The sequence below is a fragment of the Festucalex cinctus genome, chromosome 21 (assembly GCF_051991245.1).
Source record: "Festucalex cinctus isolate MCC-2025b chromosome 21, RoL_Fcin_1.0, whole genome shotgun sequence".
NCBI classification, from domain to species: domain Eukaryota; kingdom Metazoa; phylum Chordata; class Actinopteri; order Syngnathiformes; family Syngnathidae; genus Festucalex; species Festucalex cinctus.
In genome coordinates this window covers 6,016,914-6,035,106 of record NC_135431.1, presented here as the reverse complement: position 1 = coordinate 6,035,106, position 18,193 = coordinate 6,016,914, and the positions used below count along the sequence as shown (strand labels likewise).

General features: G+C 37.6%; 1 protein-coding gene and 1 long non-coding RNA gene across 3 annotated transcripts; both read left to right on the top strand.

The window, feature by feature from the left end:
- Nucleotides 1–3,819: 3,819 nt before the first annotated feature.
- LOC144010412 (uncharacterized) lies at nt 3,820–7,299 on the top strand. The gene is made up of 4 exons (XR_013281201.1): nt 3,820–3,972; nt 5,839–5,862; nt 6,881–7,033; nt 7,135–7,299. It is a non-coding gene; the product is annotated as an uncharacterized LOC144010412 (long non-coding RNA).
- Nucleotides 7,300–7,723: 424 nt separating this feature from the next.
- LOC144010410 (adhesion G-protein coupled receptor F1-like) lies at nt 7,724–17,212 on the top strand. Of its 2 annotated transcripts, XM_077510733.1 has the most exons (18): nt 7,724–7,779; nt 7,860–8,021; nt 8,135–8,161; nt 8,494–8,523; nt 8,789–8,818; nt 8,930–9,018; nt 9,105–9,166; nt 10,011–10,135; nt 10,251–10,466; nt 10,690–10,890; nt 11,282–11,416; nt 11,512–11,696; nt 11,929–12,105; nt 12,192–13,568; nt 15,146–15,187; nt 15,563–15,628; nt 15,720–15,771; nt 15,987–17,212. In XM_077510733.1, the coding sequence occupies exons 6-18, from the start codon at nt 8,950–8,952 to the stop codon at nt 16,034–16,036; spliced, it is 2,757 nt and encodes a 918-aa protein (XP_077366859.1). In that variant the 5' UTR covers nt 7,724–7,779; nt 7,860–8,021; nt 8,135–8,161; nt 8,494–8,523; nt 8,789–8,818; nt 8,930–8,949; the 3' UTR covers nt 16,037–17,212. The 2 variants fall into 2 exon arrangements, with proteins under 2 accessions (XP_077366859.1, XP_077366858.1); XM_077510732.1 differs by lacking the exons at nt 7,724–7,779; nt 7,860–8,021; nt 8,135–8,161 and having other exon boundaries at nt 8,410–8,523.
- Nucleotides 17,213–18,193: the final 981 nt, after the last annotated feature.

Genomic DNA, 18,193 nt, shown 5'->3' with positions numbered 1-18,193 from the left:
ATTCACCAACAACTTAAAATATGACTAATTGTATAAAGTATAGAATATTGAATATAATCTCGAGTGTCATTAGCATGAAAATCAGTTTGCCACGGTATTCAGAAGCAACAATACTACCTAGCTTCCAAAGTCTGTTCCTATTTTGCTCTGAGAACGTGTAAGGCAGCTCTATGGACAATTCCAAACATCCGGCATATCTGATATTTCCACACCTTACACGGTGGGAAAAAAAAGCGCCGTATTGTATTGCTTTTGCCTGTGACTAGCATGCAAACCAGGCAGATTGTTTTAGTAGTCAAACGGCATTTCATCACATTTAGAAATTAAAATAATCCTCAGCAATCAAATTACAATGATCTTAAATCCAATCCTTTTCAATGACCGGGGAGTTTCCTTTCACCGACTTGACAGCCATTTTGACGTGAATATACGCACAGAATTGTCAATAGTGAGCGTTTACCAACAACTCAAAATCGTACCAAAGTATATATAGACCGTCTAATCAAAACCATGAGTGTCATTACTGTGAAAATCAATATGTATTACTTAAATGTTTGTGTTTCCCTTTACTTTTTGTTTGCAAATATTTTTGTAGCAATTGTTGCCGAGGTGTGTGTACTGTAGAACTTGTCGTCTAGGGATGTTGGGGTCTGTCTTGGTGTTCAAGGGCTATATGCCCCTTGTCGGTGGCCACACTCCGAAAGTTTCCGGAGGATTGGCACACTAATTAGTTCTTGTGAACACGCGATTGCAGGGCTAAGACATGAGACGTAAGGGGTGGTATTGGGATTGGGCCAAAATCTAGGCTAGGCATCTAACCTAAAATGCCACATTGCCTTGGGCCAGCACTGGCAATCACAACCGCCAAACCACAAATATGCAGAAGTCACTTGTACACTGACACTGATTACACTGATTAACAACACACACGCACACACCCACCCTGCTATAAACTCCTCCAAGCATCTCATTTTTCAACCTGTCCTTTTGCTTGTGATTAGTTTTAAAAACAATCACCAAACAAAGAGATCATTGTACACAACAATCTAAATAATGACGCCCACTGTGGTAAATTGACAAACAAACAATCTGTGAGGACCTATATGGACAGTCTGGGTAGTATTTACTCTTTCGTCACTAAGTGTCAGGGTGTGTAGGTGTTATTAGCCAGGCATGAAGAACACAATTCAGGTATTTTAAATTTTAAGTTTTCAGCAGGACCATGAAAAGGTGTAGCCATACTAATTCTCATCAGGAGGCTATTAGGAATTATTTTTTTAGGTCAATGGGTACTTTATGTAACTTGCAAAAAAGCTGTTGTAAGTAAATTGAAACTGAAAGTGAGTTAGATCAGCTTAATTGTCAACATGCCAATGAAACCTGGCAAACAAATGACAGGCATGTTTCTTTAGTGCTGCCTTCTTCCTGCTAGCATAAGAGAATAACAAAGCTTGTTTTTTATGACATAGTTACTGTATGCATATAATTTGTTTAGTATTGTAAGTGTAGTTTACAGTGTTTCACATTGAGGGTGATTTCATATCTGTAGTTCACAGTAGGTGGGCTTGTAAACAATGTGCTTTTCCCCACTGGTTTGGTTTGTGTTGCCATGGTAATTGTGTGCCAAAATGTGTCACAACAAACCGATGTCGCTGTCTCCTCTTAATGGTATAAAGTAGAGTAGACTCAGAGCCCCTCCCAGATAACCGTGCTTCTCACCTCTAAAGAAATTCATCTAAGCCAATTGTTTCTGGAATCTCGTTATTTCTCCTCCACTTGGGGCAGGATCTCATCCCTGATTCGGAGAGGGTACTCCACCCTTTTCTAACTTAGGAGGAAGTACTGATTTTCATCCCAACCGGTTCACACTCGGCTGCGAACCGCTCCAGCGACAGTTGGAGATTGCGGGTTGAAGAAGCCATCAGTACCACATCATTTGTAAAAAGCCGGGATGCGGTACTGAGGCCACCAAACCGGACCGCTTCAACACCTAGCCTGTCATTTCTGTCCATAAAGGTTATGACCAGAATCGATGCCAAAGGACAGCCTTGCCGGAGTTCAACCCTCAGTGGAAGTGAATCCGACTTACTGCTGGCAATTCAAACCAAACTCTGACATCAGTGGTACAGGGACCAAACAGCCCATATCAGGAAGTTTGGTACACCGCACTCCCAAAGTACCCCCACAAAACTTACCGAGAGACACGGTCAAATGCTTTCTGCAAGTCCACAAAACACATTAGACTGGTTGGGTGAACACCCATGCACCCTCAAGGACCCTGCCAAAATAAGTATTTGGTCTCTTATTTCTCAGATCTCTGTCTATTTATAGAACGTTTAAAAGTCCCTCACACACACACACCCAAACAGCAGAATTAATTAGCTCTCAGGAGGGTGGAACTGAAAATTACAATCTCTTACTCTGTGTGTTAGTGGCCAATGAGTAGCCTGAGCATCAAGGAAGAAGGAACATAATCCTCTAATTTGAATGATCGCAACATGAATGCTTAATGATTGTAATTGTTGCATGCTATGTGAAGCAAATGAACCTGTCAGACGGGTGAGTAACGCAAACACATGCTGCATAAAGTGAATGGATAGCAACTGACACGCATAATTCTTCAGACATTCGGTAAAAAGAGTGATTTCATCGATAAGAAGAACAAAGGTAAATACAAACCCCCTCCCCTTTCTATTTTTGTACATTGTCTTAGTTGAAATATATAGAAACATCACATTTTTTGTGTTAGTTTTCGAGCACTATAGAAGATGGATGGATGATTTTCTGTGTTACAAGGAAGCTTTTTAATTTAATATGATTTCAATTTTTTTCTACAGTCAGGATGAAATTACTGAAGGCCATCAGATTCATTTTTCTTCTTCTGGGTGCCTTTATCTTTTTCTGGAATAAGGACTACACACAGTCTTCAAACTTGTTTTATAAAGTAAGAATTTAAAGCAATCAATTAGCAAAAATTGTAAACACATTACAAATTATTCTTTAATAACACATTTGGAATGAGGATTTATGTGTCATAATTTGCAGCTATTTTGTGGCAAGTAGAAAAGCCTTAGCAATGCATTTTTAACTGCAGTGGAACAGAATGATGTATTTATCTCACAAATGTATTTGAAAAGCTCTTATTTGCTGTTTGCTGCTGTATAGTCAAAATTATTCAGCTATTGCAAGAGTGGAAAAAAAATAGAGATGAGAATGAGAATGACATAAAGAAACATTTGTAAACAGTGTAAACCAAACTGAAGTAAAGGGAATTTATTGAAGACAACAAAACATATATGACTCAAGCGTGTTTTTTGTTTTTGTACTGTCCAGGAGCTCTCATATAGAAAACTAATCCACAGTCATGGCAGAGAAAAAAGGAATGGTAAGTAGTGTTTTAGTTGGGAACTTGACTAGAGTGGAGTAAGTCAAGCAATTTGCTAATTAAACGATGCCTGAAACTGTTTTTTGTTTGTGTTTGTTTGTTTGTTTGTTTGTTTGTTTGTTTGTTTGTTTGTTTGTTTCATTCCCCCCTCTCAGCCATAGAAAACTGTTCTCCAGCAAATTGCTCGACAGGATCAGTGGACATATTCATCTCACTTGACTCTCGAAACTCTCCGGCAATTGAGTTCATTAATCAACTGCGGGATCTTCTGGAAAATTTCACCTTACCATTCACTATCACAGAGGATTTATTACTGCTGAATAGCTTAAATTTGACAACAGGTGACAGTCTTGCCAACTTTCCACTGTCATTTATTTTTGTGTTTTAGTTAATCTGTTAGCTATCGTGTCATGTTAATTTCTTTTCAGCCTGCTTTCAAAACTCTACTGGGGTCCAGCAGTGTCATTGTGAGAATGACTTTTTCTGGTCAGCTGACATTTGTAACATCTATGGTGCATGCAGAAATACTCTCACACAAACCTGCGACTGCATAAATGGAATTCCAAATAGGCAGTTCTGTGAACCAAGTAAGTGTCGCATATATGAAACAATTCCAATAATATTAACATATATTAACGTATCATCTAGGGTGAACAAGGGTCCATTTCACAAAGCAGGTTTAGTGAGAACCCTGAGTCTGTTAACCCTGAAATGTGGGAAACTGCGTTTTCCTTTTAAGAAAAACTGAAACCAGAGGGGAAAAAAAGAGGTAACTCTAGCCTGTTTCATAAAAAGATAGAATTTAAGCTCTCAGTCAGTTACTGTAGTACCACAGTCTATGAACCAAGCCTGGTCGGTAACAGGTTTATCACAATGAACCTCAAGGTTCTCTCTGTGTCCGCCTTCTTTCAGCCAGACACAACACATTTCATTTCCTCATTCATTCAGTCAGAAAGGGAGTTTTGGCGTAACATAGTTCTTCCGTCACTTATGTAAAAAACAACAAAAAAAAAAAACATCAATAGGCCTATAATAAAAGTCCACTTTTTTCACAAACATGGCGTGTCCTTTTGACAAATGATCCCGTTGATGAAGGTGCACTGTAAAAAGTGAATTGTTGAACCAAATTAAGATTACAAATTGAATTGTTGACGAACTTAATACAATTGCTTCTATTTGTAACACACAATAGAATCAAATTAATTTAAGTGAATATCCATCCATTTAAATTTACGCATTGACCCAAGCAGCAACATTCTCCCCCGCCGCCTTCGTCTATGGGAAGCTGCTGCGGTGTTGCACTTCTTTCTAAAGACATGTTCAAATTCGCCATATGATCGCATTAAGATTTCCATCTGAGAGGGGTATAACAATAAATAAATAAATAAATAAATAAATAAATAAATAAAAACCGAAGCAGAGGGGGGCGCCAAACTCTGCTTCTCTTTTGCCATGGTGACTCATCGAATCAGGGCTCCATTGATGTGATGTGGGAAGTCTAGATGAAACTACTCTGCGTTGATTAAACTAACACAATCAGCTGCCCTGGAACCGAAAACGCAGATTTTCCTATCTCATTGGTTCCACACTATCATAGTTAATCAATTCTGTTCCTAAACCAGTTTTCCCTCCCATTCTCGAAAAGCCTGTATGTTGGGTCACCCATATCTGTTGGAAAGAAGTGAAGGAGGAAGTGAAGGTCAGGAAAAGTGAAGAACATGTTTCTTTTAATTACAAAGAAAGAAGAAGTAAGGCGACATTTTATCTCATTATTTAGGGTTGTCACACCTAGTGTGTACCAGTTTTTAGCAGTGAATGTGGCACCTTGGTACAGTCCTACAGCTTAGGAGTGTTAAATGTGAACTCCAAAAACAAAACTGAAAGTTCAAAATTTAATTCACAGCAGTGAAGTATGAAAGTAGAATAACAGTCTCCCAGTTCTCCTTATAAACAGACACAACATAGAAAGTCCAAATACAGATTGGTAAATGAACCCAAACATGATGTAAATAATAATAAAAATCAAATGAACATACTTACAAATGGCATCGATTGATGAATGAGACTTAGCAATATTTACACAGTTACACTGGACTACGTATTATGCTTTTAGTATGAAGAACAACACACACTGCTTCTGGTGGTGGATGACCACTGATTTAGCCATCGGTACACACAAACGTTCATTTATTACTATCACATAAGACACTCTACTAACAAATTCTGTTGCACCAGATATTGACTAATGTTAGTAATGCACTTACCATTGTATATATATGTTGCTCCTCACTTTGTTAAATGAATTCATTTGTGAGTGTATTTCTTTAAATAAGGTTGCCACTTTTTTTCCCCATATGAGATTATATGGCTGTAAACTGTAACTGTAAACGTTTATGTTGAAATGTCTCTGAATTTCTTTCCATGTGACTGTGTTAACTGTTTGTGCTTTACAGTTACCATCGCACCACCCATATCAGGTACGTTTGTTTTTTTTACATTACTGCAAAGGTACCCTTTTAGATCAGTTACGCTAAAATTTCAGATCTAACATTCATATATCAGTGAAAGACATTTATGGTCTGAAATATTCTTATTTTTTTGTTCTTAGAACTGTACTAGTTGTAAAATGTCATCTAAGTTTAAGCTAATGTGGTAAATACCAATGGACTGCAGTGCACATGCATCCACCAACAATATATAAATTAGGCTGGTGAATTTAGGTTATCAAGGCAGGGAAGCAGACAACCAATCAACTTAAAAGCAGTTAAATGTCCAACTTATTTTTGCTGGGTAAAAAAAAAATGTGGTATTTGTCTTCCTTTTAGCATGTCCTTGTCCTAGTTTTACATTGTACAGCAACTTGTTTCTTTTCCACAAGAGGGTTCATTCATTTTATTATTTACTGATGTGTTAAACACAGGTGTCAATTGGAAACCCCTACAGATCTTAAATACACATGGACACAATAGTTGCAAAAGTTCTTTTTACAGTAAAAATTGTAAAATACAAACAAATAACTGAGTTGAGCCAGTAGTTTACAGAGACGGTATACCGTTTTTGATACACTAGTGCCTTCCCAGTGACGGTTACAGCTTGATTGACACCTGGGTTTCTCTTTGCATCACTTATTAAATTAAATATTAAATATTCATTTTACCATTCAACATTCTGGTCTCTATTTTTGCGACCAGAGCAAATCTGTGCAGAGGCGGGTTTGACCGCGTGTTCGTAATTTTGCGGATGTGTGCAAGCCGGCTTATTTAAAAAGAGACAACTTGTGCAGAATCTTGTCTGCTTGTGCCTTCATCAAATTCACCAAAATCACATCAGACCAGCAGTATACCTACTTCGCCAGACTTTAGACCTGATCCCACAGCAGGCGCCAGGTTAGCCATTTACGCATATGTCTATGAAAATAGGCATAAGCTAAAATGACAATGAATGGTCCTAATGTAAATTCATGCCTGTTGTCATGTCTCCTGTGCTCTTCTTCAGCATTAGTGGACATTTTTCTGATTCTGGACCCTAGACCAGATGGCACTAAGCCATTAGACATCATTAATCCACTGAGGACTGCTGTGGTTGATGTCGTTGTACCATTTGAGATAGAAGAGGATGTAATACTGATAAGCTGGAATTTGACCACAGGTGAGAATTTCTGTCAGTTGATTGGTCTCCTGGACAAATTTGCTGGCCTTTCTAATTTCACGTATTAGGTTACTCATTATGTGACACCAATATCATTTTAGCCTGCTATCCAAACTCTACTGGAGAACCTCTGTGTCGGTGTGAGGATTCATTTGGATGGTCATGTGACATCTGTAACACTTTTGGTACATGTAGCACTTCAAGTACACCGACATGTGACTGCATACATGGATTGCCATCATTTGGACAGTTCTGTGAACCAGTTTCAAGTAAGTGGATCTTCATTGAAAGTGTTGAAATAACAAGAGCCTAATAAAAGTTAAGCATTGCATGTCTGTTATTCTAGTTAATTCCCTCTGCTCATCCTGCTTTCCCGTTTATGTTTTGTTGTCATTTTTGGTCCACAGTTATCTCCCCATGTCCATCACCACTAATAACCGAAATAGGTATTGACTATGTTTGCATTATTTCACTATTTCACTAGGGATGTAACGATATCCAAATGTCACGATACGATATCACAATATGAAGCTCATGATTATCACGATATTGTGGGGAGGTTGGTGATATTTGCTGTCATTTTTTTTTTCTGTACTTCTCCGCAGCATCAGTAAACTTGGTTCTCAACATACGTACATTCAGTACTGATATAAATGAAATTATTGAAGGACTAAGAAATTCTGTGGCTAATTTACCATTAAACGTCACGATTGAATTAATACTGACCAACTTTATTTTGACCACAGGTGAGAATATTTTTCATTTTTATTGGTCTCTGTTTTACAATTTTCTATGATTCAGCGTTGGGGTGTCGATTTGTTTTCAGTCTGCTATATCGACTTTAATGGTGAAGAACAGTGTGAGTGCGGGGAACAGTATCTATGGCCGTGTGGGGTCTGTGAAACATTTGGCGCATGCAACAGTAGTGATACGCAAACTTGTGATTGCATAACAACGATTCCTCCAGACGGGATATTATGTGTACCAAGTAAGTGCAGCTACTCTCAAGATATTTCAGAATCAGAAGAATTTTATTCATACAAAGTACATTATAATATGTTCACTATGTATATAACATTTTTTTCCACTTTTTCTCCTCAGGCATCCCCGCTGCATGTCCAACAGAAAGTAATGTATCTGTAATTTATATAACTACTTTGTATAACTAATTATAAGTACATTTTCATTGGGGCTGATACACTTTGAATTAAGGTAGACTGCAATATTTGAAAATAACATCCTTGACACAATCTTTTCGAACTTCCTTTCGAAAAACACCACTCAGATCTCAACACCGCTACAAACAGATCATGTTGTTGTTTTCAGCTAGCTGAGAGCAAAAATAAAAGAACTGACTTCACCTCCTGAAAGTCATTTTGTGAACCTGAGTTATATTTTGTGAACAAATAATAGAATGATTGTGAACCTTTTTTTATTCAAGTTTGCTCTACAATTCACAGGTCCACCTACAGTTCCCCCGACAATAGACGGTAAATGATTTACATACGATTGCTTTTTTATCACTAAAATAATTGGACTAACTTCACAAATCTGCCTGTTCATTATTCGTGAGGTCATTGTCTCAAATTTGCAGTTGAGTGTTGTCTCAAAACTTCAGTTGAGAACAAAAATAAAGGAACTGACCTCACCGTACAGGAGTGTCCTCCTGAAAGTCATTTTTTGAGTTATATTTGTGAACAGAAAATAGAATGTTTGTGAACTTTTTCTTATTCAAGTTTGCTCTATGATTCACAGCTCCAGATACAGTTCCCCCGATAAGAGACGGTAAATGAGTTACACACAATTGCTTTTTTTAAATTTATTTATTAATTAATTTTTTTTCATCACTAAAATAAGGGGACCAACTTGTATTGACAATCTGCCTGTTCATTTTAGTGAGGTCATTGTCACTCACCATGGATATGGAGTTTGAAGACGCATTTAATGACGAAAATAATAATATTCATCAGATGTGTTTACATTCTGTAAGTTGTAATTTGTTATGAACTCTTCAAAGAGTGCTTATAATTGTTGAGGAAATAACTGTTGCTGTGCTCACTGTCTCAAACAGATTAGAACACAATCTAGGATACACATCCCAGGTCTACAGTCATCGGAACTTTTAGCCTTCAGGTAAATTTAATTGTTTAGTTTGAAATTCTTCAATTGTTTTCACTTGTGGTGGGTGGACTGATCCAAATATCGATAATATCGACAGCAAGTCTGTATCAATGTTGGATTGATACTATTGAGCTAAGATCAATACAGTAGTTTTAGTTTCGCTCTTATATGCACCACTTCAGTGTCGTCAAACAGGTGACTCATCAAGCAGGCCCCTATGCCCATCCCCTTTCAAAAGTGTCGGTATTGCCAATACTGGCCATGCATTTATTGATATAGGATTGATACTAAAATATGCATTATTGTGCACCACTACTTTTTTTTTATGTATCAAAAGCTGTCTTTTCAGTCTGCACTCAAACCAACAAACATATCTGATATCTTAAAATTGTGAACACTTTCTAATATTGACGCCTTCTTAAAATAATCGCCTCAGTCATTTTTTTTTTTCCTGATTTTTCAGGAACACAAAAAAATTGAACCATTTGCATCATGAGGAGATGATTTGGGCAAAAAAATAATTGCGATTGATCAGAGCTAGTCCCGCCCAGTGCCCGTCTACTGATGAAAGAGAATGACAGATGAAATTCTTTCATTGGGTACAAGGGACAGGAGTGACTTAATTCAATATGAAATAATTGGATCCATCCATCCAACTTTTTTTACTTTATTCGGGTTTATACGACTAATAAATATCGAAATAATTAAATAAAGAAAAGAAAAAATAAATACAAAAAGATTACATATTGACATAATTAAATGGGGAATAATTTTTTGCTCGCTCCAAGCCCTCTATATAAGTTGCTGTTATCAAGTTCTCACATTGTTTCATCGGCTTTTCAATGCTTTTATATAGGCCTGGTAGCACCATTGTTGACTTTGAAATTACTGCAAATACTGCAATTCAAGACCCAGACGTTGAAGCACTTCTAGCGGGAATACTCAATGACCTGAGAATTGCGCTTCCTGTGATAGTGGACAGTAAGTAACGTTGATGTTCTCAACAGAACACAATGAGAGACCTTGTCGTATTGTCTTACCATGAATTGTCTCGAAAAATCTCATATGGTATTATTTTTTATTTTTTTTATCAAAGGTGATGTTGAATTAACACCCAATCCAAGAACTCTATTTTTCCAAGATACTGTGACTTTGACATGTGGCCCACCACCAGAGGCACTCAACTTTACCATCACTTCATCAGTATGGACGCGTGATGGTGTTGTAATAAATGAAGATGATCAACACATCTTTTCACAAGCTAATGAGGTGGAAACGCTTACGATCACAAATTTTTTTAGCACTGATGAAGGTAAGAAACACTCGAAATCTATTATGCGCTATTAAAATGAACACGTAAAATGTACGTATGAGTCTAGTAGTACATATTTGTAATTTGCTTGCACCATTTGAGAAAAAAGCAACAATATTTAAACCCTTGATGTAATTTAAATAATTTTGTCTTTATTGTCACCTGCCACTTGCTGGAAGAGTTAGAAGTGGAGTCTTTGATTCACCAAACAATTTCATTTCAGGACTCTATGTGTGTCAGCTGTTTGATGGGTTCTCGAGTTTCCGGCAGAGCTCGAATGAAAGAATAATTCTTTCGGTAACACCCACAGTCCAGGTGTTGCCCCGCCAAAACACTATCTTGTGTGAGGTTGGGCAGCAAGTGTCAGTGCAGTGCTTTGTCCAGGAGCCTTACCAGGTGGTGTTTCAAGGAGTCCCAAATTCAGGTAAAACCTAAACAGAAACTAATATGCAAAAACAATGTTTTGCATTTGTGAAGTTCTCATTTATTTTTTTGTCCCAACCCAGGAAAAAGAACATATTCCAGCATAAAAATCTAATTCAACAGAATTTCTTTTTTCAAAATTGTTCCCCAGTGTAATATACCTTACCTGGTGCTGCATTTCATTAGTGTCTCACAGTTAAGAGGTTCTGGGTTCCAATTTTGGTTCAGGCCTTTCTGTGGGCATTTGGATGATCCTCTTTTATAGGTCTCACCAAAACAAAAATTTGCTTTTCAAAGTTTTTTTTTTTTTTTTTTTTTTTTTTTAACTTAAATTGATGTAAATAATTACCGTATAACTTTCACAGTGTTGAGTTTTGTTTGTGCATATTTAGAAAGTGGAAACAGCATCCAACAACTGATAACTATCACACAGGAAGACTGTGATAATCAAGAAATAATCATCACTTGTCAAGAGATTGGATTTTCTCAATTCGCAAGCAACACAACATTGCGGTTGATCAATGATGGTAAGTATTGAGCCAAAAAAGACAACACAATTAATACTATGCTGTTAAACTTTTTGATGTTCCATCACTTTGGTCAACATCAATTGTCGTTGCAGGTGAATTCACATGTGTTGGTGATCCAGAATTTGGAAATGGATTTTTAAATGAAGTGGGTAGAGCTTCTTGTGAAATAAATGAGGTGGGAGAGAAGACTGCCATTTGCAACGTAAGTGGAGAATGGGAAAATCGAGATGATAACTGCACCCTCCAGAGGATTGCGCAACTACTCACACAATCTGAGGTGAGCTGATTGCCTTGTTATAGGAGAACCAGTCAGATCTTTGTACTTTAGTGGTGCAACGGTTCACAAAAGTCACTGCATGAGGCAGTGAAATCACAAATGATCTACAATCATTTTAGTACAGTGTAAGGACTGGAAACCTGTCAACATTAAATGGATCATTTCATGGTTCTGTATAGAAATCTCGAGTCAGGTATTGATGATGGCATCTGTTATTGTTCTGAAATTTTAGTTTTTGAATGAAACAACTTTGCCCGAGTACCTAGACGATCTCAGCAATGCCACTATCGAACTGAGTGACGAAGTGACTCCATCGCCAAACAACATTGAGGCCATCGTTACAATTCTCAACAATGTGGCCAACTTTGTAACAATAACTGTTTTCACGTTAAGTCAGGCATCTATGGAGGTATGTGCGTTCTTCTTACGTCATCTCACACAAACGATCTTAAAACAAGTAAATACTGTTTCTCTTTTTTTTCCCTTTCACTTTAGGATGTCCTTTTAACTGTAGGTGTCCTTACCACAGATCCGGCAATAGAATCATGGAACAATCTTAACCTTGAAGCTGTCACAGATTCTATAGACTCAAGAACCGTCACTCCCAGAAACGAGAGTGTCAGTTCATTATTGTTGTTTTCTCTTGAGGGTATAACGCGAAGGCTTGTCAATGCCTCCTTTGGAATTGTAACACCTTTGATTCTCTTGAACAAAACTACATTCATCAACAATTTCAACGGGGACTTTAATTCTACAGTGGAGATAGACATACAGGAGGCTAATGGAGCAACAAATCTGACTGTGATAACCTTTGAATCCTTGGATAATGTACTTCCCCCAAGAGATGAGAACAACTCTTCGGGCAGGGTCATCAATGGGAGAGTCGTACTTGTTCAGTCTGACACCATCATCGACAATGTCACTTTCACATTTGACATTGTCAATGACAGTCTGGGAAACCCACAGTGTGTGTTCTGGAACTTTTCCCTCTTCGGCGGTCTTGGAGGATGGGATGATGAAGGCTGCGAGCTTGTTGTCAGAGAGGATGAAACAGTCACATGTCAGTGTGACCACCTGACCTCATTTTCAATGCTCATGTCACCTTTTGTTCCAAATATTGATATTTTGAGTTATATAACCTTCATTGGTGTCGGCATTTCCATGGCATCCTTAGTTCTGTGCCTCTTGATAGAGACGTTTATATTGACCAGACCTAGAAAGGATGAACTATCACAGTTGCGCAACATTTCCGTTCTTAACATTGCACTGTGTCTATTGATTGCAAACATTTGGTTCATTATTGGATCAAGTATCTCGGAAAATAACCAAAAGAATCGAGGTGCATGCACCGCTGCTACCTATTTTATCCATTTCTTCTACTTAGCCCTCTTTTTCTGGATGTTGAATTTTGCCATGTTCCTGTTATATCACACAGTCAATGTTTTGACTGCAAACCTGTCTAAAGCAGTTATGCTGGTTATTGGATTTTCTGTCGGTTATGGGACGCCACTGATTATCGCAGGCATTACTATAGCTGTCACTGCACCATCCAATACTTATATTCAAGAAAATGTGATCTGCTGGCTCAATTGGAACCAGTCCAAAGCGCTGCTGGCATTTGTGATCCCGGCACTTCTTATTGTGTTTATAAACATTATAATTCTAATTGTGGTGCTGGTTAAAGTAGTGCAGAGTCGAGGGATGCGAAGCAATGTACAAAGCGATAAGAAACATGTTTTAGTTGCAGTTGCCCAGACCTTGGCCGTCCTCACACCGTTTTTTGGAATAACTTGGAGTCTTGGAGTGGGAACCCTAATTAACCCATCTAATATCGGAATCCACATTGCCTTCGCCTTCTTCAATTCTCTGCAGGTGAGTTTCTGATACAATTTGACTATATTTTAATCAGAGGTGTGTATTCCCGTCATTACTGACGGATGCCCGTTTTTCTGCCGAATGATGAGATCCTTTAAAAAATAAATAAATAGTGGCAGACTAGCACTGACGGAATTTTTTTTTTTTTTCATTCGTCAGTGTAACCGTCGTCAGTCCATCACTGACAGACAACCGTTTTGCTGACGAGTGATGGACTGACGTCCACCTCTGTCTGTTGTTCCTAAAATAGTGGTGACAGAGTGATAATGGAAGCATGGTTATAATATAGAGTGATGGACTGCTGGACTAACAATTACAGTTTGGTTTGACTTAATAAAATGACGGAGTGACGATGGAATGCTGCCCAGACAAATGTCAAATGACGGACCAGCAAAATTTTGTAAAATGCCCACCTCTGATTTTACTGTATGTATTTTTAAATGTTTTTAAAATATATTTATCTGTTAATTCTCATGCATCCAGATTATGGACAGATTAAGTTTTGTATTAGTACTGAAATATTAGAACATAAAGAAGACCAACCGCATTTGAATAAGCCCATGCAACATTTAAATCGTGGGAGTTTAACCTCAATTAGTTTAATTTTGCAAAAATAATGTCTTAGCTTGAAAAGACTAAACACATTGGACAAAGACATTTTAATGACCTGCCATAAAACATCTATCGATTCATCCATCAATTGTTTTCCACCCACCCGGGGTCAAGTCGCAGGGGCAGTAACTTCTTAAGCCCAGACTTCGCTCTCTCCCAGCCACTTCATCTAGTTCTTACAAGGAGATCCTGAAACGTTCCCAGGCCAACCAGGAGACAATAGTCTCTTCAGTATGTCCTGGTTTGTGCCTGGTGCCTCCTCCTGTTGGGAAAGGAGGCATTGTAATCCAACATGCTGCAGCCACGTGGCTCCTCTTAATGTAGAGAGTCCCTTCTGGATCGCCAAGATTTTCACCTTACCATTCTAATAAAAGTCTTCTATAAAGCAATCCGATGTTGGCATTCTTCTAACACCCTTATGGGCCAACTAGAAGTCTGCTTGCAGTTCCTGACAAATGTACACATTGTACGCTTCGATTTCCCGTATGGACTCTAGAAAATTATTTTCTGCTTCCACCCTGTCAAAGACCCTGCACCTCTTGCGCACCAAATTGGCAGTGAAGCTAATCGTCAATGGCGCAAACCTTCAGTTTCAAACTGGGCATGTTTGCAAAAATGCCAGGATAAAGAAAACCCCGCCTATGCATACAGTTCGGCCACGCTTTACGCCGGACTTGCACTAAACACTAATATAGAGCCCTCAGTGTTCGGTTTTCTACTTTATGCATGTAAGGCGTCACCATGGCTACCTATCCAATTGAACCACTTTATAATTTTCACTTGCATTGATCATATTGTGCAAAACAACCGAGAGTTAAAACAATAAATAAATTTTAAAAAAACAAATAGCATTGTAGTGTCCCTTCAAAGTTACCTGAGCTTGGGAATTGTTTATGTGGTACCAAACGCATCTAACCTGTGAATCTCTAAATCTTCTGCCTTTGTCTCTGTCGTTGCATTAGGGTTTCTTTGTATTGGTTTTTGGAACGCTCTTGGTCAAAAAGGTATGTGCTCTTCATACCAAAATGAAAATAAAAGGAACTAAATCTGAATTGGTATATGTACAGCACTTCAAGCATTTTGTGTGACTAGACGCAGCCTGAATCAACTTCCAGACATAACATTGCTATTTTTGTATGTGCTTGGTCTGAGGAAAGTGACCCTAACCCACATTGTATTTTAAATAACTGAATCGATGACTGTTTGTGGTCTACTTATGCACAGTTAAAACGCAGTCACTGTGACAAAAACAAAATCACTTCTAAATTTTTTTGTTTAGCATTTGTGTAAAGATCATATCTTATTAATACGGTTCCTGCTAAATTTATCCACTTCCGGTTGCATATAGTTGGCTAATTTTTGTACATGAACATTTTCAGGTGCGGACAGAAATCTTAAGGCCGTTTCTCAGGCTGTCTCAAGCTTCTTCTGGAAGTGGGACCAAGGTAATAACACAGTTCATGCAAATTTTGGTAGCAGTTCACATATCCTTTTTGGCAGTCATGTATTGATGTGTGGGTCTGTTAATTCTTTTAGATCACGAGTGCTGGAACTTCATCAAGTGGATGGCAGATTTTTAAGAAAAAAGGTATAAAGCGTCTTTTGAAAAGTGTGCAATGTACTCCTTATGCTCTATTTTTCCCATACAAGCCTTATTTAGCATTTTAGGAATTTGGCAGACTGTGCTGCACCATCGTGGGTATTCTGGCGGACTGAGGGTGTTTTGTTTTACACGCTCCCTGCGTACCTGAGAATTTGGTGGTTGAAAGTTGATATTTTTTGTTTTTGTTTTTTTTCTCTCAGGTGGCAACAACCTTTCATCTGATTTCAGTTCATCATCTCGCGTTGCCTGATTTTGATGACCACTGCACAAATCTTGTCTCAGACTTACCAAGCAACAAATGGTTCCAAATACTCTTTGATTGATGGAAGATAAGATGTCACAGTACTGCTGCTAAAGTATACATCAAGTCAGTTTGTAGAGAAACTTAGATGGGATAATCATTTCAGGTTTTGTAACTTTTTATTTGGTCTTCTTAAGATCTTTCTCATGTGAAATGGTTGACTTGCCTAAATGAAACTTGGGAATTACAATTGTCACAGCCCCTAGGGGGAACGTCGGTAAGCTATCTAGCTATAGTCGTACATATTTGAAAATATGAACTAATGTTCAAGTCATGAATATATTTTAAGAACTAGACTCACATAATTATCAGTTTTCATGACTTGTATAATTAACTCATTTGCTCCCAATAACTTATAAATATGTTGGGGTTTTTTAATGTTGTAAGTGTCCCAAAGAGGTATTTATACATTGTTTTGTTTTGTTTTTGTATGCTAGAGCATACAGAAGGCTTTGATGCAGCCTCTCAACTGCAAAGAACGGTTGCAGAAATGGTAGTTATTATACGAACGGCCAGCAGGTGGCAGCAGAGTATGAGATCAACCAGGGCCATGTTGGGAAAAAAAAAAGCTCTATTACTCACAATTTTAAATTGATTTGTGAAAATTGATTAAACTTAGTTATATTCTAATGCTAATTGCTGCAAAACTGAAACAGATAGAAGAATACGTTTTTTTCCTGATGAAAGAAGAGACTTTAATCTTTCTTTTGATAGGTTCCATGCTTTTATAGCAATTGAACACAATATTCTGTGGGCCTTGCAAAATCAGTCAAAATCTAGTAAAACAGCCGGGAACGAACGGGATTGCTTCTGTGAAAATGGCTGAGAGCGAATGAGTTAAGTGCCTTGCGCCAATGTATTGGAGATAGATTATACTTCATCATGAGTATGTCTATTCAGTAGTGAAATATACAGCAGCATGGGTATGTATTAAAGTGTGCCATACTGCTTTAATGTATGACTGTATTGTAAATTGTAGCTATAGGGCATTGCTTGTGTAACTTTTTAACGTGTCTTTTCTCTGTATACTTTGTATTTTAACTTTCAGTTTGTTAACGGAACTATGATGTAGAGCAGTTTTTTCCATGGTTACAAAAAAAAAAACAGAAGTGCCAGTACACATTATTACCCGTGTGTGTGTGTGTGTGTGTGTGTGTGTGTGTGTGTGTGTGTGTGGGGGGGTGTGTGTGTGTGTGTGTGTGTGTTGAGTTTTTGAACATTTTCTAGTGTCAATGTGTATGATTGATTGATTAAAATATTGAGAAACATGTCTGACTCATTTTCTGGTTAAATAAGTTGATAGTAACATTTGATGAGCAAATGGCTTAATTTTAGAGAGGATGGGAAAAACAAACACTGGACGTATTTTTCACAGTAATAATTTCATGAGAGATTTTTTTTTAACTAATTCCAAAAGTAGTCTTTAAAAGTCTAACAATTGAAAGTTGACTATTAGGTCTAGTCTCCAACTGAACATCCAAGTAAATATTTTGTACGTGTGAAGTTTTTATTATTCATAGGACACTTTTGCAAATACAAGGTCAAATATTAGTTTGACAAAAGCCATCTTTAGTTGCATGGACAATATTTATAAATTTAAAGGCATACTTGACCCATTTTCAGCGATAAAAAGTTAATATATTGAATCCCCTGTAAAAATGAAATGCTGTCATGCCATGCAAATTTTTAATGGTGCTTCAATACAAAGGTAGCGATAGAGAGCCCCACCCCCCTTTCATGAATCTGTATCAAATTTAGATGCACAGGGCATCCAGAGATATGTTTCTCTTCACCAGTTGCAGCTGAAAGGTAAGAACTGTCTGTCAATTAACTTTTTTTTTTTTCCCATGGATGCCATTAATGTAACTTTTACCTTGAATGTGTCATTTGCATCTGTAAAGACAATACTCCGTTGGAAATCTGTAGGAAAATAAGTTTGTATGTAAATAGCTCATTAATATCTCTACAGCCAGGAAAATAAATGAGGTCCTGTACAGCAATAATTAGTCTATGGTGATAATTATCTATGCAACGTAATGCACAAAGTAGTTAATAAACGACATAATCCTCATATATGACTTTGTGGAGGAATATAGGATTAATACT